The sequence below is a fragment of the Ostrinia nubilalis genome, chromosome Z (genome assembly GCF_963855985.1).
Source record: "Ostrinia nubilalis chromosome Z, ilOstNubi1.1, whole genome shotgun sequence".
NCBI classification, from domain to species: domain Eukaryota; kingdom Metazoa; phylum Arthropoda; class Insecta; order Lepidoptera; family Crambidae; genus Ostrinia; species Ostrinia nubilalis.
In genome coordinates, this window is record NC_087119.1 from 4718441 (window position 1) to 4746310 (window position 27870).

Consider the following 27870-nt stretch of genomic DNA (forward strand, 5'->3'; position numbering starts at 1 on the left):
CAGCAGCGAGCGACGAGCCGAGCAGTCCGTGCATGAGTCTCGTCCGGCGCGGTCGCCCGCGCCCCGCGCACCACCATGCAGCGTCTCGTCGTGCTCTTGCTGCTACCGGCACTCGTGTCATGTGTGATCTACGACGAGATCCCAGAACATACTTTGTGCAACCTACACGACTGTGAATGCCTGGACAGCGGACACCCCTCATGGAAGACTGTCAACTGCAACATGACCACAACAAAGGTAAAAAGACATAATTATTTTATAACAAACAAAAGTGAATGTGCGTTGCCAGATGTGTTGCCGACGGATACTCGCACGTTTGAGCAGTATTCGGGTTCGGGTTCTAACTTGTTTCTAGGATGTAACGACTGACAGTTTTCGCAAAACTTTGTTTAGATAACGGCACTAAACTTTTATGACAAATCTCAACCAACCAGTGAAGTGCACCTTCATTAATTTAGTAGTTCTTTAAGTGTAATTACAATTGTCCTACGTTTTTGTGGTCTTTTTCACAATTTTAATAAAAACCTTAAAACTTTAACAGTAATGGCCGATGAAACAATCAGTAACTAAAAATCCAGGTGTACCAAATACCAAATAAAAGGCAAACAAGTCTTTATTTGGCTTCTTATGAAAATGAACATCGTAAACGTGAATAACAGAATATAATTAATTTCATAAAGGACAATGTTCGTTCTCCATACATTGTTCGCCTAAGAACCAACAATTTTGACATATTACTACCCGAAAGCGAAATAATACGATTCTGTGTGTAAGAACAATGATTCCTGATGGACACTTGCCATAAAATTAATGATTAAGAATATTAAATCACAGCGATTTTATAATATGTCGTTTATGACAACATGGCGTCTAATGTATTGTGTGAATGTATGAACACCGATTCGCGAAAAATGTTTTGTATTGTCGTCACGCCGAGTCGCAGCCAAATAGTATAAAATAATAGAACAAGTTTTAGAAATACAACTCGGCATTCCACTTTTATAATATGCCCACATATTGCACGTAAATAAACAACATGAATCGTAGGTTGTTTCCACCCTTGTCATCTGACACATGAAATAAACTCCTATTGTATTATAGATATCGAAGCCGAATCGTATATAATAATAGAATGGGTTTTGGAGATCACTCGGGGTTCCACTTTTATAAAATACCTACATATTGCATAAAAATAACACGAATCATGAGTTTTCTTTTCACCATTTACATCTGACACGAGATAACAAACTCCTATCTCCATGACTACCGTCGTAGTCTATGCCAAAGACTACAATATTTTAAGCAAGAAGTTTCAAACCTTAGCGGCTACAGTAACCCCTGGGCCACATACATCGTGATAACATTCGGTTGACACCGGAACGAAGTCTTGCGTTTATGCAAAAAAGCACCGTATTCTAGTGCGGCTATATCACGTTCAACCGGGGTTTTAATTCGACTAAAGTCCTGACTAAAGACTGGAAGAAAATACGCCGCATTGTATGAGCACTTCGTGTTCATTAAAGCGGCTTCAGATCTAGAGCCTACATAGTTTTCTTTCCAATAATATCCGCAAGTAGCGCTGCATGATCTTTACAACAAAAACGGCAATAGTTATTAAGGTGCCAAACTTATATGATTACTTTGGCACGGTATTATACACGTTCGAAGATTTGTCATTTTCATTCATTTCATCATCATCATCATCATTTCAGCCACAGGGCGTCCACTACTGAACATAGGCCTCCCCCAATGACTTCCACATCGCACGGTTGGTAGCGGCCTGCATCCAGCGCCTTCCCGCTACCTTTATCAGGTCGTCGGTCCACCTTGTGGGTGGACGTCCCACGCTGCGTTTTCATTCATTTATTATTTTCTTAAAGTGCCGGAAAAAAAATAGTTTCTAGCTGTCCCAGCAACTTCGTCAATAAAAAGTTGTCTTGTCTTATCTTTAAAATCGTAATATTAATTTCTGAACGTATCCTGTTTGACACCTAATAATATTATTTGACATAGCTGGCTCGGCGAATTTCGGCAAATTAATTTTGACATTGCAGAATATGACTTTTGATAGGTTTATCATAGAATTCGGCGGGGATATCCTCACGGAGGAAGTTCGAAAAATGGCGGAACAAGATCTTATAATAATGCAAGGCCGAAGCTGTAACGCGCGTGCTCCTACGTGTAATCCGGCGAGTATACAATAAATAGTAATGTCTGGTAAATACTGGTAATACGTATCGTTAGTTCGTTCGTTTCAGCCGAAAAGACGTCCACTGCTGGACAAAGGCCTCCCCCAAGGATTTCCACGAAGACCGATCCTGCACCGCTCGCATACAGGCACCTCCCGCGACCTTCACCAGATCGTCGGTCCACCTAGTGGGAGGCCTGCCCACGCTACGTCTTTCGGCTCGTGGTCGCCACTCAAGAACTTTCCTGCCCCAGCGGCCATCAGCTCTACGAGCTATGTGCCCCGCCCCGTCTATGTCTATATGCGCTACGATTACAGGGTATCATTTTGCATAGTCGCAAGACTTCACTCCGCTGCTGTCAAATCAATGTCGCATAATGTTATCGCAATGTGTGTGGCCCTTGGCCAAATCACAGAAGCCTATGCGAAGAAAGAGCACTTGAATGACAATGAAAATCAGGGTTACCATTTTATAAGATCTCCTCACTATTTGAGGGTAACAAAGTAACATTAATAATCTAGCCATTAATTACATTTATTACCTATATGAGAAAGTAAAGCAACATGCGGTTTTATTTTAATTTGTAAAATATTTGTAACAGTTTGTTCTAAGTTTAGTTTTACAACAGTATTGCTGTTTCAGCTGTCACTGTGAAGCTTTGGGAAAATAAATAAATAGAAAAAATATTAACATAAATATTTATTTAAGTTTTTACGTTCATTATCATAATATGCCAATTTAAGTTACACTGTGTGACAATCTTTAACACTAAACAAACTCTTCAGCTTAATAATACCTAGGTACCTACAGGGCGTTTTTATAGTTACTCTTGCTGATGAAACAAGAAGGGTTGATTCTACTACTGAAATACAACTACTTTTCTTACAGGACCAATATCAAGTTCTCAAAAAAAATCACATCCTCGTGATGGTGATAATTTCTATGGAGAGGTTTTTTTTTATATTCAGTCTCTTGGGATAAGTTATTCCATTTGAGCAGTAGAATTAATCCTTTTTATTTGATCACATACAAAAATAACACAAGTGTTTAGGAAAAATTCTTCTTTGGTATGGTATCACCACGGAGTTATAATGGCGGCAACTCTGTATCACTGACTTGTAACTTTCAAACAGTATGAATAATAAGGGCACCACATTGGTTTTCTTTCTGAAAAAAGGCTTTCACTTTTAGTACTAACCCTTTAGCACTATTTTATTGAAATAAAAATACAATAAACGCACAGAAGACTGAAATTGAGTCAAGTGACGTGACATTTATAATTTGTTGACATTATGACAGTTTGACAAGACTAGGGATTGAAAAAGTTTTAATTGAAAAAGTAAAATGACAATTTATTAAAACGATTCACAAGGATATAATCGATTAAAAATATTTATAAAATGTTCTGATACTTGCCTGTAGCGATTATCCAATCCTGGTTTCTACTGAAAAACTACCTCGTGGCAAGATTTTAATAAAATAATAAAATCTTTATCTTCTCTTTCACAATCTATAAAAGTTCATTTGGTCTATTATTATACATGTGCTATGAATGAGGGTTTTCGCGATTGAAAAACCCGCGAGATGGCAATACGTAGACGCGAGGTCCAAATGCTGCATGATTGGTGGATTTTGACATATCTGTCAATGTCATGTCAAAAATAACCAATCATGCAGCATTTGGACCTCACGTCTACGTATTGCCATCTGGCGGATTTTTCAATCGCGAAAACCCTCATTGTCATAGATTATGAGAGACTGGCAACTATACTAGGTTGATATATGTTTCTCTCACTTCAAATGGCATTGGATTCAACATCGGATTCTGACACTTTTACAGTTATGATACCATGAATATCAGTTTATGGTCCCAATTATTTTTATTTTATTTACGACCTTCGACCAGTTGGACACTTTAGATAGCTTCTTGTAATAGTGTCAATATCTTTTTAGCTTTTAACGCAAATCTAGTCTTCAAAGCAGTTTAATCGATTTATTTTATTTTCAAAATCGATATTTTATTGTCTATGATGGCCGCAGGAACATCACTATACATGGACTCCCAGCAATAAAGTACGGTAATGCCTCGTACAGATTTTATCGGCAAAAATTATGGAACTTGATAGGTTTTAGACCATGCCACGCACCAAAACGTCCGGAAGTTGTAATAGTATTATAGAATAAACGTTAAAAGACTTATTTATTTAATTTTTCAATGCTTAAGTGTCCATTAGAATGAAAGGGTGCTTAATGTATTAAAAAAAATAGAAAATAATTATGATGGGTTAATGTTTTTGGGCGGTTTTTAGGCGGTTTCTGACAATGTCCTTTAGAAACCATCGGTTCAAGCGATATGTCATTATTACATCTCATTACTGCGATAAATAATATGACATATGGTGCAAAATTGACACAAATGTTATCATTGTGTAAAGCAAAACATCAGATGTGTAGATTTCTCCTTACGAAGCTGTTGTTAAAAAATGAGTAAACAAACAAAGCTTCTACCTGGGGTCGGGTGAGGGTTGGAGCGCGCAACAAGTGCCGCGCCACCAAAGAGCCTCCACAAATCGTCAACAAAATGCTCGCTGTTTGTCACGTACAATATTCAGATAATCGTGGTCTAACGACCTAGTTAATCGTGCACGTAACAACCGCTCAATTAAACTAATGAGTAGGTATCCTTTGTAAACAATACTATCTCTTTACACTCAAACGGCGAGTTCCCGAACGGTTGTCGTCACCTTCCATGAGGAACTGCAAAAGTAAGGAAGCTAAAAGCACACCTAAATCGCGCGCCACCGCCAGACTGAGCTATTTGCGGTGACTGCGAACGCACTCGCGATTTTGACGACTAGTTCATGTGTACGTAAATTCTGGTATAATGGCGCCCCGCATAAACGGTGCATTTTTGCAATCAACAAACGGCATAGTTGCACTCAAATTATTGGAACTCTTCTCTGACGCCATCTATGTATATCATAACGTTTAAGTTGAAGATAAACATCAAATAACTTGATGATGATCTTAAATACAGAAAAACCATTTTGTCCGAAGAACTTTAGGTCGTGAGAAGTAAGGATTATTCATTTTTGATCATTGCTTATTATAATGCAATACCCACAATAGGTATATTGACAGAATTTGGCTACAATTCAACTTTTACAAAATAGAAATATGTGTCAACGACCGACTTGTCTGGTCTCCGGCAGGCGAATATTTTGTATGATCAACCTATAATTATGCTCACACACTTGTATACATTATACAGTTAAAAGTGGGGGACAATGACACACAATAGTTTTGATATTCTTCCCAAATGGACGAGATAGCTAAACGTGACGTCATTTAAGCATTGAAAATGTTATTATATAATGAAATTCAACAGTGGAAAATCTTACGACCATATCTTAGCGTTTACAATTCAGTTCCTTATCTGTTCGATTTGTAAAAAAATGTGAATGCAGTTTGTTCAAATATTTAAGAAGCAGTAATGGTCTTAAAATAACTGACTGACTTTTAACTCACTTAAGAGAAAGTTAAGTGAATCAATATCACAAGGGCCGGTAAGGCTCGCCATTAAGGCGGAAGTCAGTGATATGCGTGACACTTATTGCTTGGCAGATACAGACAGAAAGAGCAAGATGCAAACTTACTTAAAAGGGCGTAGCGTTAATGTAATCTCCATATAGATGCAGGCGCCTAACGCATAATGCGGGACGGACGGAGTCATAGCGTGAACAGCAGTGCGAGACGTAAACGTAACGAGGTAATCAATAACAGAGGATTAAACAAGATCAATTGTATAATAGATATTACTAATGGTGCTTGTCTAACGAAGAATGCACGCCGGAATCACCATTTCTCACATGTTGAGCCAGCCAAGCGTGCACTCAAAGAAACAAGGACAAGCTATTATATCCGTTTATAAGATTTTCGGAAACAAGAACGAAATACAAGATTTTAAAGAAAGTAGCAAATGTAACAGTGACTTTGCACAGTTGTTTATTAAATGAAACGTACATTACACATTATTTAAAACTGTAAGATTATTATGATTCTTTCAAGACACGTCTCTACTACAGTGCAGCCTCTACGCTCAAAATATATGATATTTTGCGAGCCTTTAAAATCAATTTCATCCAGATTAAAATTCATTATTAACTTACAATATCTGATCTGATACCGAACATACTTACTTCGTATATAAAAATATGCTGCCGACTGCTCTATGACTGCTCTTGGGAATGTCAATTAAAATCGAGTCTTGGATATTTTGTTTCAAACCTACTACATATATGCATTTTAGTAAAAAAGAACCCACTTTGGTTCTGAAATTCCATACGATTTTTTTCCTTTCGATAAGTTTGAAAGTTCACCTATTAAATTGTCGTTTTATAAAGATTTTAAGGAAAATGTTTATTTGATTATAGTCATAACAACGGTAAACTTAACGCAATCTCTACCAGTAAAACTTTGGGCCAAACAAGAACTTCAATTGCACAAAATAATTTAGCATTTTATAGAAATGTCCATTACAAATTATAATTTTGTGTATAATTAATTGATAAAACAACGGATAAGCTACTTTCATTGAGTGCCATGATATTGAGGCGTTTTATAACTATTGAATTAAGAAATATTATGAAATCTGTGCCAAAAATTCGGCAATTTCAAAAACGTATTGTGAATTGTTCCATGTCAATTTATTTTCAGTGAGTAAAAGTGATTTCACACAGCACAGTTCATTACAGTAGACACATAGTTCGGACTACGTGAAAACGAATCACTAGGAAGTTAAAAAGCAATAAAATAATCGTACGCTATGTTTGCTCGCATTGAGGACGCTATGCAACATGTAGCGCGGGATCAACGTACAAACCATAAAAAAACGTAATGAGGATCGCTTCCTGTGACGAACGTGGCTCCTACTACGATATCCGAACGGACTCGGACTAAAGGGCAATATGCACTAATACCCGCGGCCCTGCACAGTACTGCACACGCCTGGTCCCTTTACCTAAAAGTCTTAATTTCCAAAAAATATTTCTATGTATGGGCAAATCACTTTTCTACACTTAATGGCTATGGCTTTATTATAACAATCTATTTATTTATGTTAGCCATAAAACTATAATATCCTGAAAATCAATCAATAAAAAGATTAATTTTAAAATCTATAGGATTCATTTTAATTTTAGCAAGATTAGCGATTGACTACGATCGCGTTAGCTTATCAATAGGATTTAACAAGATAAGATAAAATTATTGTAATAGAGTTAAATATAATTCATTGTATGTAATAATTAAAAAATATCGACAGTGATGTATAAAACTATAACATACAGTTTTTAACCTGTAACAAAACGACGTCATTCTTTAGTTATGAACGTTGACGAAGTTTTCAGTGGAAATTCTTGATTTATTCTATAGGCAGTTTAATTAAAAAATATAATACAAAGCTCAATGATGGTAAAATCATAAACAACCTTTTACAGTTAGTTAATTACTTTGAAAGCTATTAGCGATGGTGATGGTACCTGCAAGAAGAACACAAAGTACTTTCCAAGTCTTCTAATCTTATACAAATACGCAATGAAATACTATATAGGGACTCTACCTGTACACCATTATTGATTAATTTTGGCATACTCGTATCGTACATAATATAGACTGTGAAAATATAGGCTATTTTTGTCCTAAAACACATAAGGTGAAAAATAAGGTACGAAATGTTTTTCGTGGAACCCGTCAAAATAAGACTTTGATGAAAATGATTGCGGTAATTGTAAGTAAAATTGGTTATTATTTCACGTTAAAACACGTGATTATTTTCATACTTCCATGCAGATAAATTCGCAAGCACCAGCCAGTGACAATATTAAAGCCATTGTGCATGCGTTTATTCATCAAACCCACACGTACACTTAGGCTGTCCAATGTAAATTTAAAAATTAAGGACGACAATGATAACCATTGAAAATGACTGAAACGCACACATTATTTAATTATTTTATTCTTTCTTCATTACATTAACTAATTATAAATTTATAATACAAAGTACCATAAGGTAAAGTTTTTTGAAGACCTTTGTTATTCCGAAGGTGTTTTACTAATGATGAGTCAAAATAATGGGTGCATGAATCATGTTGCACAGAATGGGCTAGTTGATATAATAATTAGAATTGCTGACATCCGCTTACGGTATTATGTTCTTATTAGCGCCATTTGAATCAGTGGGTTTTTATTTTTCAAAAGCTTCTGAAAATACCCGAAAGAACATAATTATACTGTTAATTTAAAACTGTGATAACTTCTTCATTCTTGCACTTGTCCTACATAAATGAATATTTTGATAACAATGGTGAAATCGACTGCAATTCCAGTCTTCTAAACACTAAACACTAATTACCGAATATTTTAAATCCGCACGAAGTCGGGGCGATCGCTAGTTCTCAATTATTTTATAGCCAGCCGAAACATTTAGATGGGTGGGCAACTATTTTAAAACAGATCTCGATCCATTCATACGTCTAACGCTCATATTCCGGGAATAAAGTCTAATATTAAAATGGACGGTGGCAGTGAATGCCGTTGCGGTTTGTGGAATCCGACTGGTTAGATGGCGCATACGCACCGAACAGATGCCATTAACGACAAGTTTTCTGGTGTTTTGCTAAAGTTAGTACAGCCTCAAATAGACGTAACTGCATAAAAACTAAGCATTCATGTAGTTCTTTTATCAATAAAACTGAATAGCAGTATTCACCTAGCAGAGCTTAGGCGAGCTTTATGACGTACAGCAGGCCTTTGCATTGTTGGCTTAGCAGCTGTATAGTTTAGTTAGCTAAAAGAAACATTTCAACCTGCACACAAATCATCGAGTTGTTCAGATTTATCGACAGGCGAAGGGAAGTCTAGACTGTCGATTATAACTCAAAAGCTATTTTGGTTGCGTAGTAGTGCCATAACCGGGTTACACTGGTAAGCCAATTAGGTCACATTCAATCAACAAAATGCAAGAGGTGGGAAACAAGAAATTTTTGACTTAGGTACTCCTATATTATTTTTCTTTCATTGCATCAAATGTCGGTGTGGGGACGCGCATTGTTGATAATATCGCGCTTTCTTAAGACTAATGCTCGGAGTCTTCAATATTTCTCCTTTATAGGTTACGGATTCCAGCCAATATTAGAATTCCAAGGAAGACTTGAGTTTCTATTGTTCAACAGAATTTAATTTATGCTGTTGCATGTTAGTAATGTCATGAAGCCATCGACTATCCCGATCGGGTTTAATAATAAGGCGCAACGAGATTTTACCTGGAAAAATCCAGCCACTCCGTAACGACAAACTTTAATCTGACTGCAAAGGCCACAGCAAATTACATTTTGTTTGAAAAATGTTACGAGTGATTAAATCTGTTTTGCAGCGAAAAATAGTACAGTTCTTTGTTAATACAACTATTTATGGGAAATGTAAAACTAGTTCACTAAATGATAAAATAGTTTACATAATATCTAATCACTGTTCATTAGCATTATTTTTTTCTTAAATTTAGATATGCTCGCATTTAATTACTTCTGCAATTACTAATTGCTTTTCAAATGGTTTTGTACCTTTACAACTTAGTTCGTGAATGATATGAGTGCGTTTGTCAATTTATTATAATTATTGTCGACGCGGATTAAGTAGTATCACAGAATAAGTACTAGCACTTCGTTTATTAACATGTAGTAACATCTTTGAAGCAGAGCACATAATCTTTCCTGCAGAAGTATAACAGACCGAGGACAAAGGCACATTATACGAAATCTTGACATCTGTAGAGCTCGAACAGGCAAATAGAGATCTCGTTTGCGATAATGCCATCCAGCTACATAATTAGCATCTCAGCATGTACTTAGATGCATAAATAACACAATATCAAGCATGAGTCACAATGTGAACGCGATTTCGTATTAACTACAGCTGAAAATGATAAGTTAAGCTCACTATATTTACATAGACATTTCCAATAAATGCGATCTAAAAGTACATATTTAACATCGGCGCACAACCTTTTGAGAACAAGCAGTTTGAATAAATCATTAAATAAACATGTAGAAGTCGATGACACCATATGATATAGTTCTTATGATCCATCCTTGCTCGCAACTCACAAGGTCAACGCGCGAGCAAAAACTTCCATCCATAGTATGAATCAAATTTAAAGTTATGTTTTAGAAGGTAAAACCTCAGCTTTGATCATTTGTAAATAGACTTGATCATATTGGAAATAGAATTTATTTGACAAAGTAACGATCCAGGCAAATAATGAGCAGTATTTTGTGAAAAAATTCTGTGTAAAATGTATACTTATTACAAATACATGATTATCGATAGACTTTTACCTAATTTAAATAATTTCGCTAAAGTAATGCACATTGTTAACATTTTCTTTCATTATATACTTTTGACCAATTATTTTATAGTTGAATCTACATACTTACTATATTATTGGCAAAAACAATTGCAAAGTATCCATTCCACTCACCGCGACCAGAATCACGATCGCACCCACCCATTGTTCCAATTGACTTATGCCCCATCACAGTCAACCGAAAATCTCCGGGCATTGTATCGAACGGCTGAGACTACGTCGTTTTAACGCAAACTAACGACCAAACTAGATCGCGGCCCATTGTTTGGGTCCATAGGTTTTTTAAGACGATACAATTTGCTACGATTACCGTAAACCCGCGGTAATGGACGGCCGCCCGACTCGCCATAGCCCGGCAGGCTCGCAGCAGAACAGGTTTCTCACGCAATACTGTTTAATTTGCTGGGCTTAATCATTCAATGCAGCTCTAGTCTAGCACTAACGGGCTCGATTTTGTACAGAGTACTTCTTGTAATAAATCACATAACATAAAAAAATAAAAGAAATATATCATCATAACTAAATAAACAGAGTTATTATTTGCCATTAGTATAAAAAATAAACCTATCTAAACCTATCTATCTATCTAATAATAACAAATGTAAACTTCGGCGCGTCGATGCCAATTAGCGGGAAAAAAATAACTTAAGTATTTCCACAGTATTAATCTAGACAAATTAAAATTAAAAGTATATAAGGGGGTGTAAAAAAAAGCGTTATGGAAAAAACATACCATGTCGACTAGTAGTGACTAAGTAGTGTGTGCTAGAGATGCGGATAAATATTTCCTCTAAATGTCTATAACTGGACAAAATAAATAGAGGTATAAAACCCTGCCCGCGTTTCCTTTTAATAGCTGTTTAAAAGCAGGCCAATACAAAATAAATACCAACGTTAAAAACCAGTAAGTAACATTTAAAAAGTAAGGAGTGATGTAAATTTCTCTGTACGGATCGAAAATTGGTGGCGGGGGCAAGTGTATCGGCGGCCATCAGTTGGAAGCTATAAAAGGCGAGCAAGACCCGTGATTGCGAAACAAAACTGTAAAGACCTGACTCTGAGTCAGTGAAGATTGCCTGTGCGCAACAGGCCGCCTGTGAACTTTAAACGACCCACTCCCGGTCCAGCTGCACTAGCTTATTGATAGGTGACACTTACGCCTGTTGCGATTTTTGATGACACTAATATTTTAACTAGGGATGTTATGGATATGTAGTTTCGGTTATGGATACGGTTACGGATATAGGAATAATATTATACCGGTTTCGGTTACGGTTACGGATATTTTTTTATTTCGGATATCCGAAAGTTTCGGTTACGGTTATGGATATAGATAACATCCCTGATTTTAACTGTCTCGTTTCCCCTCAAAGTAATCTTCTCGACTAATTTTAATTGAACCAGCTTCAAAGCATGCAAATGCACTGAAATCATCTGTTTTAGCCCCAATATTCCATAAAGCCGTAAGCTGGATTAAGTGGACCCGTATGGACTGACGTCGAAAACGATATACGTGAAAGGTTTGACATCTGATTTAATCCGTTTAAAAACTCATATCATAAAATGAACGAATTTTACCTTTCGACGTTGTATTGCTGTGCAATAAAAGCGCATCAATAACTGTTAATATTTATAAAATGTTGTAACTAAATATCATATTTATTAATCTCAGTCTCTTTCAAGAATAATTTTTAACTAGGTACATTACATTTAGTGGTAATAATATTAATGGACGGTAATCTTTAAGTCGCAATAAGAATAATGGCAGGCATTTAATATGACGAAATTATTAGTTTATGATAATCATAATGATCATAATGTTTATTTGCTAGTAAACGTGGCAATACAATTCATAATGTTAATTCAGACATGTTTCGCCAGAGAATTAAGCATGCAAATTATGGTAAAAACTCATGAAAACAGAAACTACGAAAATAATGCTATATAGGTTTAGCCAGGCCTTAGAGTTAATAATTCTTTAATTTCTTTGGGTATATTGTTAAAAAAAAACCTTTACGCACATAGTCAAACAGCTTTCGTTGTATTGCATAGTTTTTGGAGTATCTTGCAGAACCAATATGTGGATCTCTACAATTTCTGGGTTAGCCATATAAAATGTCATAAGCCCTTAAAAAAACAAATGCCTATTTTGCATTTTTTATAAAGATTATTAGTAACTAGCTTTTGCCCGCGGCTTCACCCGCCTGTAATTTAGTTTGTCACAGATCGTCATAAATAATAGACTATATTTCATTCTGGGTTACAAACAATAATACTGTAAAGTTTCATCAAAATCCGTTCAGTAGTTTTTGCGTGAAAGAGTAACAAACATCTAGACATCCAAACTTTCGCATTTATAATATTATAGTCCAGTAGAATTAGCTTTTAAATCGGAAATAATTCCTACAAAAGATTTTATTGTTTTAATGGCTTCATTGGTTGCCCATTAAGACTCTCCTAAGTTTTCGACTTCGACGGAGTTGTGCTTAAGTGGTGGGGGCCCCCGAAAGAGGCATTTTTTCGGTTTTCCGGTTATACCGCGTAAAGGACTTACCCTATCAAAAAGTGGTCTACATGACGGTTGAAGGGCACTTAATCCTGCATTGAATAAGACCAAATTCATATGTTTTGGACAAACCGTTCTCGCGCTAAAGTTCAGCAAAGTAGAAAATGTGCGTATAATTAATGACCCTCTCCACGTCCAATGGTTTGTTACCCACAGGCTTCCAAGTCTTGAAAAGGGCCACCTCAACCAGTGTAACCCTATCAAGGCTTACGAGCTGGATGCGCCTATCCTTGTTCGTCCCAGCCGTTCCTTAACTGCGGTTGCTGCACCTCTTCCTGGCACTCACCTGAACGACTCTGTGTTACCTACTGTGGCTGCCCGTCTTCCTTGTATCCTCTTGCACGACTACGTTGCCTAGCCGTATGCCTGGTCTAAGGTTCGACGCCAAAAATCAAAAAGCAAAAAAATCTTTTGTAGGAATTATTTCCGATTTAATCAATTTTTGTGTTTAATTCTACTGGCCTATTAGTTGGAAGTAGGATTTGTATTGCACAAATTACTAATAGTCCCTACAGCCCCTCGTGGTAAGCTAAATAAGCTTGTTTTACGAGTGGGCTCACCACAATAATCGAACGGCGGTGGGATTCGAACCCGCGTTCCTCGGATCTCGAGTCGGCCAGTCCGACCCATTCACAGTTCGGCTATCGTGGCTATGGAACACCACATATTGCTCTAATGCATTTTTTTATGCAATGAAGGCTCTTTTTTTTAAATCTATACTTATAATAAATCTGTAGAGAGGTCAATTCTGTACATGAAATATACAGTAGAACCTTGATAACTTAAACCTCGATAACGTAATAACCTCTATAAATTCATAAAATGTTGTGTTCCCTTCCCCTCGGAGTCCAAAACCTCTTTTACTTAAAATACGAACCCTCTATAACTTAAACGAATAATTTGGGCTTCACACCTCAGTAACTCAAAGTTGTACTGACGACGACCTTTATAACTTCAATATCTGTCAGTGAGACGAATGTGCAATCAAAGAAGGTTTCCTGTAGACCATTGTTATTGTCCATTGCTTACACGTGTTTACCAAATGGCTTCAAAATGTAAACAATAGACTAAAGTTTAAGTACAGTAACTTATTTGTTTGTTTGTGTCAGTATCTTTTAGCCTTCGTTTCGGCAGCATCTCTTTGCACACTGTGAGTGAAAATGAATTCAAAACGAAAACTGAAAGCATTAACATATTTTATGCTGAGAATTTTATGCAGAATAAACTTCAATAAAATTACCTACCTTTAAATGTAAAATAAAGTAATTTATTTAACCTACCTCGTCTATCTTTATTAGTCTTAAACAAAGCCCTTAATCGAACCTCTGTAAGTAAAAATATAAACCGATAAACACTCTTTAACTTAAACCCTTAGTAAGTAAAAACCTCTATAACTCAAATTATTTAACGTTTCCCTTGGTCTTTATCTTATCGAGGTTCTACTGTATTTTTAAAATAACTATCAGGGGGTGATTAGTGATCGATACTGATGCCAAAAATGCAATCAGTAAAATTTTTGTCTGTCTGTCTGTCTGTCTGTCTGTCTGTCTGTCTGTCTGTCTGTCTGTCTGTCTGTCTGTCTGTCTGTCTGTCTGTCTGTCTGTCTGTCTGTCTGTCTGTCTGTCTGTCTGTCTGTCTGTCTGTCTGTCTGTCTGTCTGTCTGTCTGTCTGTCTGTCTGTCTGTCTGTCTGTCTGTCTGTCTGTCTGTCTGTCTGTCTGTCTGTCTGTCTGTCTGTCTGTCTGTCTGTCTGTCTGTCTGTCTGTCTGTCTGTCTGTCTGTCTGTCTGTCTGTCTGTGAACGAAACTTGGTACAATTATTCTTCATACTCCTGGGCAGGTTATAGGATACTTAGAAATTCCTACGGGAACGGGAATTAGCGGGAAAATCCTTTTGTATGAAAAATCTAAACCGCTTAAGTTAGACGCTTGAAATTTGGCATGCAGGTACCTTAGTAAACTTAAAGCTTAGTTGCAACAGGATATTGCAAAATTCCCACGGGAACGGGAGTTAGCGGGAAATAACATTTGTATGAAAAATCTAAACCGCTTAAGTTAGACGCTTGAAATTTGGCATGCAGGTACCTTAGTAAACTTAAAGCTTAGTTACAACAGGATATTGCAAAATTCCCACGGGAACGGGAGTTAGTGGGAAAAAACATTTGTATGAAAAAATCTAAACCGCGTAAGATAGACCCTTGAATTTGGCATGAAGGTACCTTAGTAAACTTAAAGCTTAGTTACAACAGGATATTGCAAAATTCCCACGGGAACGGGAGTTAGCGGGAAAAAACATTTGTATGAAAAAATCTAAACTGCGTAAGATAGACTCTTGAAATTTGGCATGAAGGTTCCTTAGTAAACTTAAAGCTTAGTTACAACAGGATATTGCAAAATTCCCACGGGAAGGGGAGTTAGCGGGAAAAAACATTTGTATGAAAAAATCTAAACCGCGTAAGATAGACGCTTGAAATTTGGCATGCAGGTACCTTAGTAAACTTAAAGCTTAGTTACAACAGGATATTGCAAAATTCCCACGGGAACGGGAGTTAGCGGGAAAAAAATTGTATGAAAAAATCTGAACCGCGTAAGATAGATGAAGGGGGGGTAAAACGAGATCCACGCGTACGAAGTCGCGGGCGGCCGCTAGTAAAAAATAAAATGAAATAAAAAAATTGAGTATTAATAAATAGAGAATGAATAAATCAGCTCTACTATGTCTAAAAATAACAATTTCGAGTGTTACAAGTACGCTAGCTACATAATATTAGTATGTACCTACCTACTTGACTACGGTATACCTAAACGATAAAACATCCATCCTTTAACTACGTAACAAATGACTTATGAATGGATGTTGATCCTAAGGAAAGTTGGTTAATATGAAAGGCCAGGAGCGGCGTCGGTTGACTTGTTTCTGTGCGTGCATACGTTTATTTTTATTTGGCGCGCATGTGAGAGCGGACGTGTCATCTCGGACGTCTTCCTTTTGTAGTTTTATCTTACTCTAAAACAACGCAAGAGAATTTGGAGACTGATCCTGAAAAATAAATCGCTTACGTAGAATACAACTGCGTCGATATATCGACAACATATTTTTCAGGAAAAATATTTCTTACAAGCTTTATGACTTTAAAATATTAAAATAATTTAATTACAAATGTAAAAGAAAAGAAATGGTTTAATTTATTTCGTCGGCCGTTTGGTGTAGTGGTTCAGAACGGACTACTATGCCGAGAGGTCCCGGGTTCGATCCCCGGCCGGGCAAAAATTGAAATGATGAATTTTTATTTCTGTGACGGGTCTGGGTGTTTTCTATGTATAATATGTATGTATTTACAAAAAAAAAAGTATATAAGTAATGTTTATCCCGTCGTCTAGTACCCATAGTACAAGCTTTGCTTAGTTTGGGACTAGAGGCGCAGTGTAAAATGTCCAAGGATATTTATATATATTTTATATATAATTAATGTGTATTCGGAACGTGTGAAATATTGGTATAATTTACTTTAATAATGAATGTATATTTCCGTTTTAAATTCCGTAGAAGTTAATTCGTATTAACTTTTAGCGTAACATTCCAACTTGGTGCCTATCTTTGTACCGCGCGGTGAGTCACTCGAACTTTATCTGTCGTCGCTGGGCATGAGCCGAACGCTCGATAACCGACGATGACATAGGTACACAAGAAGCCAATTTTATCAGAAACAATACACAGTGATAATATTCATAAACATAAATTCTTAGTTGGATGGGTGTACGAGTCTTTGTCCGATAGCGGCAGTTTGGGCAGGGAATTTGAATAAACAATGGTAGGATCGAAAGTACCGCTCTCACTTTTGTCGGATGTTGGACAATGGTCATGGCCAGCTAACAGTCGCAGTCTACGTCCAGGCCGCTTGCAAGCAGCGCACAGCGACGCTCCGAGCTCTGTCCCTACTTCAGACGTAATTCAATTAGTAGCCCGTATCCGTTTGGACCCTTACCCTTCTTTTTGAACGAAGCTCCAAATGGTGGCCACCGTCGGTTAAAAAATTTTGATAATGACTTTAAAGAGTTCAGATTACATTGTAAACATTTAGAAGGTCTAATCCCAGTGGGGAAAACTAAGTTTTTTCCTGTAACAGGAAAAATATGCATCTCGGCAATAAAATTATTGTTCAACACACTTTACTCGGGAAGAAGCTTTTTTACAAGGTTATTATGAATGTATTGTTTAATACAGCCACAGCGCTACAACTTTAGAAAAAAAAGTTGTAGAAAAGTTTTTCGCCATGAAACAGAAGCTCATGTCATGTGTATCTACTAAACTGTTTAACGTTTTAAACTCTAGTCACATACGATATTTACTTTATTAACGGCATGAGCCGATTCAATTAAACTTAAGTTTCAAAACATAAAGGGTATTCGCAATAACAAACTTAGTCATAAATAAATAACAAACCGCTGATGAGTAATGTCCACGAAGGCGTTTAGTGTGAAGCGATTTCAGTCACTTTTATTACTGAGATAATTACGCATCAGCTCTATTTTGTTTAGCGGTTGCACTTATGTTAATACGCAGGCCCCTCTTTGCCACCAGCCTCGTACTCATGGCCCCACGGTATAGGAGGCCTCCGCCTGCCTTAAAAAAATGATTAACACTAACTAAGCTACTAATTTATTACGATTGTAAAGAAATACAAGTTCGTAATCGCGGAAAGGTTCTGTATAAAGGATTTGCTAAAATTTTTCAAGGAAAATAGGCCCCACGATTCTTAAACGACCAGAGCCTAAAGACGGCCCTGTTAATACGGAAAGTTAAACCCAAGGTTTTTTTAATTCCCACGGCTCCCGGTAGTTTAAATACGGCCCTGTTAACATGATTAATATCGTTCCAGAATCTGGCCATCTTCAGCGGAAATCTTCCTGTGGAGACCACCGACCTGGTGGTGACCGGCTACGATGACGTGTCGCTGGAGCACGGCGCGTTCTCGTCGCTGAACGACCTACGACTCGTGCGCATCGCGCACAGCAAGCTGGTGGTGTTCCGCCGCGGCGCCGCCGTCGACCTGACCGTCGTCAGCGCCTACGTCGAGGTCGAGCACTGCTCGGAGCTGCGCGTCGAGGGGAAAGCATTCAGCAACTTACGCGGTGAGTTCAACCGGACAACTTTTATGTTACAAATTGATATGTTAAGAATTTTCTCGCTTGCCAAGTTTTTGCACAGCGAATTAAGAATGCTCAGAGTTCAAAAGTATGCTTAATAATAGTTTAATCAATCAAATAAGTTACTTTAACATTTGATGAACAATAGACATGTTGACACCACCAACCAATTGACGTACTTTATTAAGGGCTGATTTTTCAATCCTCAGATATCTTTTATCTGAAGAATAACCCTGTCATATTTCCCATACTGAAACTGTCAATGTGCCAAACTTATTTTTCAGATAAAAGTTATCTGACCATTGAAAAATCAGCCCTTAAACTGTCAAAACAAAACTCTCCCATAAATTTTGTATGGCACTACAAGCCAGTGACGTCACAATTTTTTCAACTCAATTAAACTACTTTTTTCAATTACAATGAGACCAAAAATCGTAATTTACAGGTAGTTTAAAATTAATTAAGTTTTTAAGACCAGAATGAAGTATGTAGTGTCTTTTTAGAAAAGCTGTGATTTCAAATTATTGGGGAATGGTGTCAAATTGTCTATTGTATTAGTACGGTTATTTCTAACGAGCGCGAGCGGGGTAACGTGCGTTTTTAAGTTGTAATAAAACGATCTTTAACTCATTTATAGAGTACTTCAACTCATTTACGTAGTAGGAAGCAGATAAGAAGCACGGCAACGTCGATGCACCCGAGCTACTCAATATTCCAAGCCCGTTGGCATGATTTGACCATGGATGTAATCATTTACGGTTGTATATGGAAGTCCGTAAGGCACCACTAGTGCTGGTCGGGCTCGTGGTAGCGGTGACCGGCGCTGGAAGCGTGACATGTATGACAGATTATTTTTCGGTCTTTATTGAAGTTGTCGTCGTCGTAATTATTAAACGAATATTGCAACCCAACTGTAACTTTATCCGCTTGGAGGGTTTTAATTATCAGCCACAATTTTGATTGAATCAGTAATAAATGGTGGTTAATAATGTGAGTTATAAATAGTAATATTATTAAAGTCAAAGGTTAATTTCATTAATTACCTACGCTTGCAATTGATTAGCTGGAAAAGCTATTGATAATGGAAAGTAAATAGAATTTCCATACAAAATTATTAATTAAGTAGTGGTCGTATCTCAGGAAGACTTCTTACTTTCTGAGATTTTGTTTAATGTCTTTGAAGTCGTACTTCAGTTGACAGGTCTTCGCGACATATAAATTGTAATAAATAGATATCAGTATTTATTTTTCAACGCAAGTACTTGGTTAATTATGTTATCCGGAGTCAGCTGATAGAGAAAACAAAGTATCAATGAGGAGTTGCGATTACTCAGCGAAAGAACCGGTTTAGGCGGCACGGCCAGTGCAACCGGTCGGCCGCCGGATGGGCTCGATTATCGGCTCGTTCAATTTCGACTAGATGGACTTCGTTTATTGTACTATTTGTAGTGATTGTGTAACCGCGACAATTTCTATCATAGACGACGGCTATCAGTGAACACTAACTATGGATGTCTAAACTGAAATGTTGTGACTTAGCCACAACGGATTCAACTGAAAGTCTATTTTATATTTTTTCCAAAACCAAATCGCTGGTCGGGTCGCCTCGTACGTAGGTCGCCATAGAAGTACCGGTACCGTAAACAAAAAATAAACATGATATGCTCCTGAGTGACTACACGTAATTAGTGAAGTAAGAAACTTACACGATGTTAGTTGTTGTAAATTTCCAAAGTAAGTTAAATGAAAGCTTTTCTCGCTTCGCGGCGAGGTTGCGCGGTGTTGTTAGCAGATGAAGGTTGGACGCGCCGGCTCCACAGAAACTGACGTGTTCCACTTTAGAGTAACTTAATCTATTCACTATTATCTGGCGAGCCAATTTTTTTGGCCCTCTTTATTCACTATTTTTCCTGAAATAAGCGGGCTTTATTCCCTAGTCTATGTCAGACGATACATGATACCTACATGCGATGAAAACACGCCCGTCTTGTCAGTGTCTGTCGAAAGTTAGCTTTTCTTTTGTTATGAAAGAGCAAGGAAAATACACTACGGAACAAAACAAGGTTCATGATCAAACAACGCTGCTTTTATAATCACTGCACTGTCCAAAATATTAGTGTATGAGTGCGTTCAACGAATATTTCTGGTACAGCTAATAGCCATGCTAGGTCTATGCCCACATTTTTATATCTGTCTTGGTGATCTTATTCGGATAACCTTCATCCCCGAGCTGGAGAGCATCAATATGCGATATTAATACCTACAAAGGTATTTTAAAATGCGCGCATCCATATTTTAAGTTCTAAGAGTTTTTTTGAAGCATCATAATTATAATTTACATTACATGCTCGTACGTTATATTCTATAAATAATAAATTTTAATATGTAGCCAATGCATAATATGTGCAATGAAACTGTCTAACTCTACAGTAATTATTATTAATTAAACTTTTTATCCGAAAAAAATATTTAACGTTAGAAAAATGAAGGGTAATTTGCATTCATTTCATAATAAACTATCCGCATGTCTCTAATATTCCGGTTTAATTATAAGGTAAAGCGAACCGCTCTTGTATTGCTTTAGCTACCCACGTTAATAGTTAACGTCAACGTGCACTCGTCGTCAGTTTACCTTTGACAATAATATTACGTCGAGTTGTAGCAATGGGCAATACGATTCCGCAATATTGAAACATCACATGCATTGCTGCTTTATTTTGCTGCGGGATGAGTGTAAGTAATGCAAAATTAATAAATTTTAACAAAACGGACAAAACATATTTATAATCCTTACTTTAATTAATAAAAACGAAAGCAATTCGAACTTAAGTAAACATACTAGGAATGCCTGATTACTTATAGCATAAAGTCAAGCTGTATTTCTCGTTTGAAAGCTAATGCTTATTTAAACAGCACATTTCCAATATTTACATAAATGTATATGGCGTAAACTTCTTCAAGTCTCATGTTTAGTATATGACTTCTGTAAAATTGAATAAGGAAATCATTTTCAGCTGAAGGGCGCAATTACATAACCATTTTGCCTAATTGACGGGCGTACAGCACTGTAGTCGCATTTTCATTTTCCGTCTTTGAGATATCTTGAGGCAATTTTTATCTTAGTATCGCGCACTAGCGCACAGCGCGGTCGGGGGCAAACGCAGTTGGCATTTGTGAGCCCGCATGATGCACAGAACTTGAACCCCAGTCCCGAGCAGAACTCAATATACCCGGGTGCACTTGTCGTGAGAAATGACGACCCACTGATAAACTCCGTCACATCGGAATAGGGTCATGCCGCTATCCTGTGTTGTGTGGCATAGCTTTATCGAAGTTCAGTACGCAAACGTGATTATAGCGTTGTACCCGTACTTGTACACAGTGCGGTCCTGCGTAGATATACTCTTATAGTGAAACAACATTCCTAAGATATCGGGGATAAATGTTTTAATTTAGTACTTATCGTGCTATGATAAAAAGACAGCAAAGTAAGCTTAAAGGAACCTAGGTGCACAGCAGGGTACAGGTCATAAGATAGCTGCACGATAACGAAACTGGTTTTTAATTGATTAAATGTGTGTATTTAGTCATTGAGCCGTCTATTTTATTAAGAACATGAACAAATATCTCGTTATACTGTAAGGTCAAGATTAAGTTTTAGGAAAGTACTATTTTGACATCCATGAGGTCATTAATAATTGAAGTTCCCTGTTATTTAACTAACTTTTCATTAAAGGGAGATCATCAAAATTGCCACAGTTATCATCTGATTAAGAATCTACTGATTACACAATGACAGCAAAAAATATGTCGGCTTGAAATGAAACATGTGCACAAGGCCTGTGCTTATGTAGCTTAGCAATGACGCACATTACAAAATATCATCATTATGAAAATTAAAGAGTTTCTAATAAATACATAGTGGCTATGGGTGAATGATTTTATTGAAAACAATAAATTAGTATAATCATTCATCAATGATATTAATTGGTTACATGGTTAGGCAGCAATTAATTCTAGAAGTTTCAAAGTACACACACAATGGGCATTTTATTAAATGTTTTATTACCTTGACTAATGTGATAATTTAATTTGTATGTTCATGAATTTATGGTGAAAAAATACAGATTTTCAACATTCGTCCGCTGAAGTCTTACATTTATGATTAAAATAAAGTTATGTTGATTTCTTCACCGACAAGATGCTATAATCAAATATGTATATTGCATATTGCATCGAATCTGAATTTTGGAAAGCAAAACAAACTGAGCTAATCTTTTCATTTGGATTTTCGGATGAAAATATGGGTAATTATTACTACCGTAACTAACTAACCATTTAACTTAGCTTGTAATGAAAGAAAGTAAATAAAGAATAGACGCGTTCCCTTATTTATTATTAAAAACTCGTATGCAACTCTATATTTTAAATAATTTAATATTCCTTTTAGGAAATATCTAGTTACAAGAACTGGACATAATCGAGAACTAGTACTAGTTGGAAATGAGCGCCTACTGAGCGAAACCGTTTCCGCCGAGAAAGGAGTCGGCTTAGCAGTAGGACCAAAAATGATTTAATTTAGATCCAAATCGAGGACATCTCTGAAGGCGATAGGTGGCCGCAGCGCGCACGGAGCGTCCGTCCACGGATCGCCATCTAAAAATACACGTTTCCCCGACTCGGCATTCGTGTTTCACAGGATAATGACTCATGAGACGAGAGAGTGTAATACAAAAGCGTGAATGTATCTTAGACAATAGGCGAGTGTTCGTTGCGCGGTTATTGGTGCAAACAACTAGCGTTTTGTAATGTTTACATTTCAAATTTTTGTTTCTTTACAACAGGCACTGTGAAGGCGCAAGTGTGCGAATTTATCTGTACCTACTTTACATTTTCATTTTGTGTCCTTACAGGTATTTACGTAAACTTAACGGATGATTTTCCACGTTAGTTCAACTTTTTGAATAAAATATTTTTTACTATGCTTTTTATGTGCGTGAAACGAAGATACATGTTTGATGTTGTTAATTTCTTTTTGTTCATTTTTCCGATTGCTAAATTTTCATGTACTGTATGTATCATCTATTAACAGTCTTATTCACAAGTGTGCCCTCGGTTCAAAACAATTACGGATCATGAAAGCCGTGTTCCCGTATTACAACTGCTGTACTTTGATATCTCGTTTTCAGAATACAGCCTTGTGAATAAGATTGGTTGGTATTATTCACGTCATTTATCGCAGCGAATACGTATTTGTAATTAGTATTTACAAAACTTTCAGGTCCGCTATCGGTTACTATAAGACATTGCGATCGCGTGTCAATCGAGGGCGATGCGTTTTCGTGGCTGTTGAAGTTGCGCATCACCGACGTCGGGACCCTGGTGCTGAGCCCGGGCGCCTTCACGCTGGAGCCCACGGCCGGCAACGTGGGCGAGCACGGCCCCGGCATGTCGGTCAGTATGCACCTAACATCGATACAATATAACCCACTTTATGTACACCACTTACGGCACAGGCAAACCACAAAACGCTCTATAGAGTTTATAAGCTTCAAATATGTTTTTTAAAGCTTAAGAGCTCCTGCGAATGTTAATGCAACGCGACTGGTTATACTATTTTGTAGAATAGTTATACTATTTATTTATCTGTGCCTATCAGTTGTGAAATAAATCGCAACTATAAATTAATGGTATTGAAATATTGCATTCCAGATTGAACTGAGACGGTTAACAGCACCCGAGATCCCTTCGCAAGCATTTGGTTCGTCAGCTGCTGAGATAATACTGGAATCCATGGTGGTGACCACCATTCGGTCGGGCGCCTTCTCCGCCAACACGTACAATGTTATCAGCGCCACCAAATGCATCGTCAGTTTCATAGAAGGCGAATCATTCGCACAGAAGTCACTAATTAACAACCTGCTCTTCTTCGATTGTAGAATACAGCATATGTATCAAAGAGCAATACAATCTGCTATTACTTATCTAAATATCAACCACACTAGGTATGGTTTTGTACGAATTTACGGATTTATTGAATTATGTAATAAATAAAACAGATTTAGGTACTAAGTCATATAATTTATATTTCAGATTCAACTTCATCGATACGGGCGCTATCAACTCGACAGTAGCAACGGTGAAAATAGCAAATAGCGAGTTTCATAAGTTTTTAACAAGAGGAATCGAATTGTCATCATGGAGCAATCTTTTTATGGAGAAACTCAAATTCGACGCTCTACCGGAATATGCCATGATTGCACATCCAACTATGGTTGAAGAATTTGTCTTCGCAGACAATGAAGTAGAAGAAGTCTCTAAAAACAGTTTGGAGTTCGTAGGGAAAATTATCGATAACAGATTTGGTTACCAAGTTGTTTACAGAAACAATTACTTTGGATCACCGTGCAGTTGCAACATTAGCCTGAAGATAGGCGAGGCTTTGGGGGCTACGCCTGACGGGATATATGCGCTCGAGAGCTACTGCACAGTCAATGAATTTTTTGCACGATGCTTCAATGCTCCCGAGCAAAACATAATTCTTCGTACATTTATAGACAAGGTGTGTCATGAAAAATCCGCTGTACAGTGTGAACAATACAAGAAAAAATCAGATATTCCAACGGAAATAAAAAATCCACGATTCCCTCACAAACATGAAGAAGATACTTTATCAGAACGAAACAAGAAAGTGATAAGTATTGTCATAGTAACAGCATTAGTGTGCGTCGGAACTGTGATGCTTATAAGTTTTGGAAGATGGCTGAAGAATAGAGGATGTTGTGCTCGCCTAAGAAATATATTTACGTCACTAATATCTACTTGCTGTGCATTTTTTGCCAGAATCTGCGGATGTGGGCGTAATAGTGGACTTGATAACGGAAGGTTTGTATCAGAGCTATCAGTACATGAATATTCAGAGCGTCGCCGACTCAATGAGCCACGTATACCGGAAAATATGATCGTAGAAACTGTTTTGCCTGGAACTGGAACGCCTTGTTTAGATTTAACCCCCATGGACGATAAAACGACACAAACACTTCCCGAAGAATTAACTAAGGAACTGTTGGAAAATTTAAAAGAGAAATTAGAAGATCCAGATAACTATGTTGAGGCCCGAGAAATGATCGAGCACTTATACGAACTTATCAAAGTCGAAGAGAGCTGCAACTTAAATACACCGATCGTGATGCAAACGGAGGAAAATATTTATGAGTTACCTTTTCAGAACACCACCCCTAGAATTGGAAAAAACAAAAAGCAAATGATCAGCGTTGGAACTAGAGCCCCGTCTTTGGACAAGCTACTGCCGCTGTCGCCATACAATAGACAGACTGCGCTAGCACACGAATACTTTGAGCCCAAAGATTTTGCTGTTCATCTGTACGCGGAAATAGCTAATTGTGACAAGGAAAAGCGCACGTTACTGGGCATAATCCCAGATATTGTAGAACAAGTGGTTCCCCGTGGACCATACCTTCGTGCTGTACGTGAAAAGAATTCTAGTCCCAGCACAGCTTCGTCTCCCTCGTCTAAGTCATTTAATAGCATTAAAAAGAGCCCGATGACTGGGCCCAGCGGAAGCCAAATTACAAGCCCGCTACAAAGCCCCTCTAGTATGAAGTCTGGTAAATCTACGGCATCTAATTCATCAGGAAAGATGATGAATCGGCCGCTCCCCGAAAAACCGGTTAGTCCGGATCCTGGAGAAGGCCCTTCAATGGTGGGCTAAAGGAGCCCGCGGGTCGAGGGGCACGCGCGGCGGGCTGCGATGCTGCACCCGTAGCAGCACCCAGCGAGACTTGCGCGATTTATTTGCTGTGATATTATTTTGATTTATATTACTTTTAACTATCTCAATACCTTGAGTGATTGTGTCATGCCAGACACCTTTTAATATAATTTGTAAATATTAAATATTTAATTAATTTTATTAATTACTCAATGGCCTGAGGCCATTACGTAAAAATGTGTAATGCTTCGTATCTGTGTACTATGGTGAATTAATGTATGAGAGACAATGAAAATAGTAATCTAAAGTACATAATCATTAATATGTATTGTTACCTTTTCTTTAATAACATACATATTGTTGAATAGAAACGTGTGTATTAGATCGATAGATCTCTTTTCAAATGTATGTATTTCATCACTTGTTAGATCACCACACATCAAAATGTTTATTATGTAATATGGATGGAGTATTATTTTCAAAAGTATTTTTATAATTGACTCAAAGATACTTGTGTGATGATAAGACGAGAAATATTTTCTAATGTAAATTATTCTTACAAATTAACTCATATGGTTAGTGAAAATGTAGAGTGAGTTAGTTCTTTATAAAATTTTACATATTGATATTGTGAAAAATAAGACAAGTATCATTCAAATTATATTTTTTATGCAAAAGACAAAGGTTTTCGCTAACTCATACAATAGATTGTGCGTGAATGAACTCTGGATGTGTTAATTGAATATTATTTTTTTACTGCCAATTTTGTATTATTTATTTATTTTATCATATTTTGCTGATTAACTTAGAATTAAGGAATATACCTTTTAGTGCGTGTTATTATCTCCTACGATATCAAATATAAATATTACTAGTATAAATGAAGCACTTATTAAATTATGTATTATTATTAAATGTAATATCACTGTACGTGTAGGTAAATTAACTGAAAACTCGATGTATATTATGATCTAAATGTTGTATTGTTGTTTACCATAAACTGCAAGATAAATTTGGTAAGAAGCTTTATGAGTAGCTATAGTAGTAAGTAGAACGTCCGACACTCTAGTAGCAGATGAGATTTGAAAGAAAAACATTTTTGGTGGTTTTTAGGACGTGTATTTAATTGTGTGATGAGGCGAGACAACATCAAGCCTGTTTACATTACATTTTACAAGAGTTAGCAATATACAAAATATTGAATAACTATTGTATAAGATCTAAGACGAATTGTTGTTGAACCGAACACAAATTCTTGATCACCTGGGCGTAAAATTCATGTTAGATCATCATAAACGGTTTTAATAAATATTATCTTAATCCAAATATGTCATGTATTAGCTGTTGTTAAAAGATATCTATTCGATATCCACATTATTAAGTCACATAATGTATGTGTTAGAACTCAATATCACTTACTTATTCGTACAAATTAAGGCACATTGTCAGATTCATTCAAATAAAATTTAAGATAGATTTACTTGATGTTTGAGCAATATCCATGAAAGGGATTCAAAATACAAAAAAAATGTGTAATCTTTGTCAATATGCACTTTTACTGTTAATTTTTTTATTAGTATACGATTTAGTAGGAGGAATAGTCACGTAGTACTTGGTATGAAGCTTTAAATGCCATATTTTACATATTACGTTACAGTCAACAACTACAATTATTCAGATAAATGTACTAGTAGCACTTCAATATGTAGAATTTCATGTTAGATGTTGTAAACAAAATTAAATTAAATAAATGTTGAATGTGAAAGAATTTTGTATTATTATTTTTATAAACATCTTTGATTAGCTGATGAATTGT

The 27870-nt window shown here is 36.7% G+C and overlaps 1 protein-coding gene across 2 annotated transcripts; it reads left to right on the forward strand.

Annotated features, from left to right (window-relative positions):
- On the forward strand, nt 1-27822 carry LOC135087160 (uncharacterized). Of its 2 annotated transcripts, XM_063981996.1 has the most exons (6): nt 1-237; nt 18055-18307; nt 23236-23268; nt 23604-23776; nt 24035-24327; nt 24416-27822. In XM_063981996.1, exons 1-6 carry the CDS (start codon nt 76-78, stop codon nt 26052-26054), a joined length of 2553 nt encoding a protein of 850 aa, XP_063838066.1. In that variant the 5' UTR covers nt 1-75; the 3' UTR covers nt 26055-27822. The 2 variants fall into 2 exon arrangements, with proteins under 2 accessions (XP_063838066.1, XP_063838067.1); XM_063981997.1 differs by lacking the exon at nt 23236-23268.
- The last annotated feature ends 48 nt before the right edge of the window (nt 27823-27870 follow it).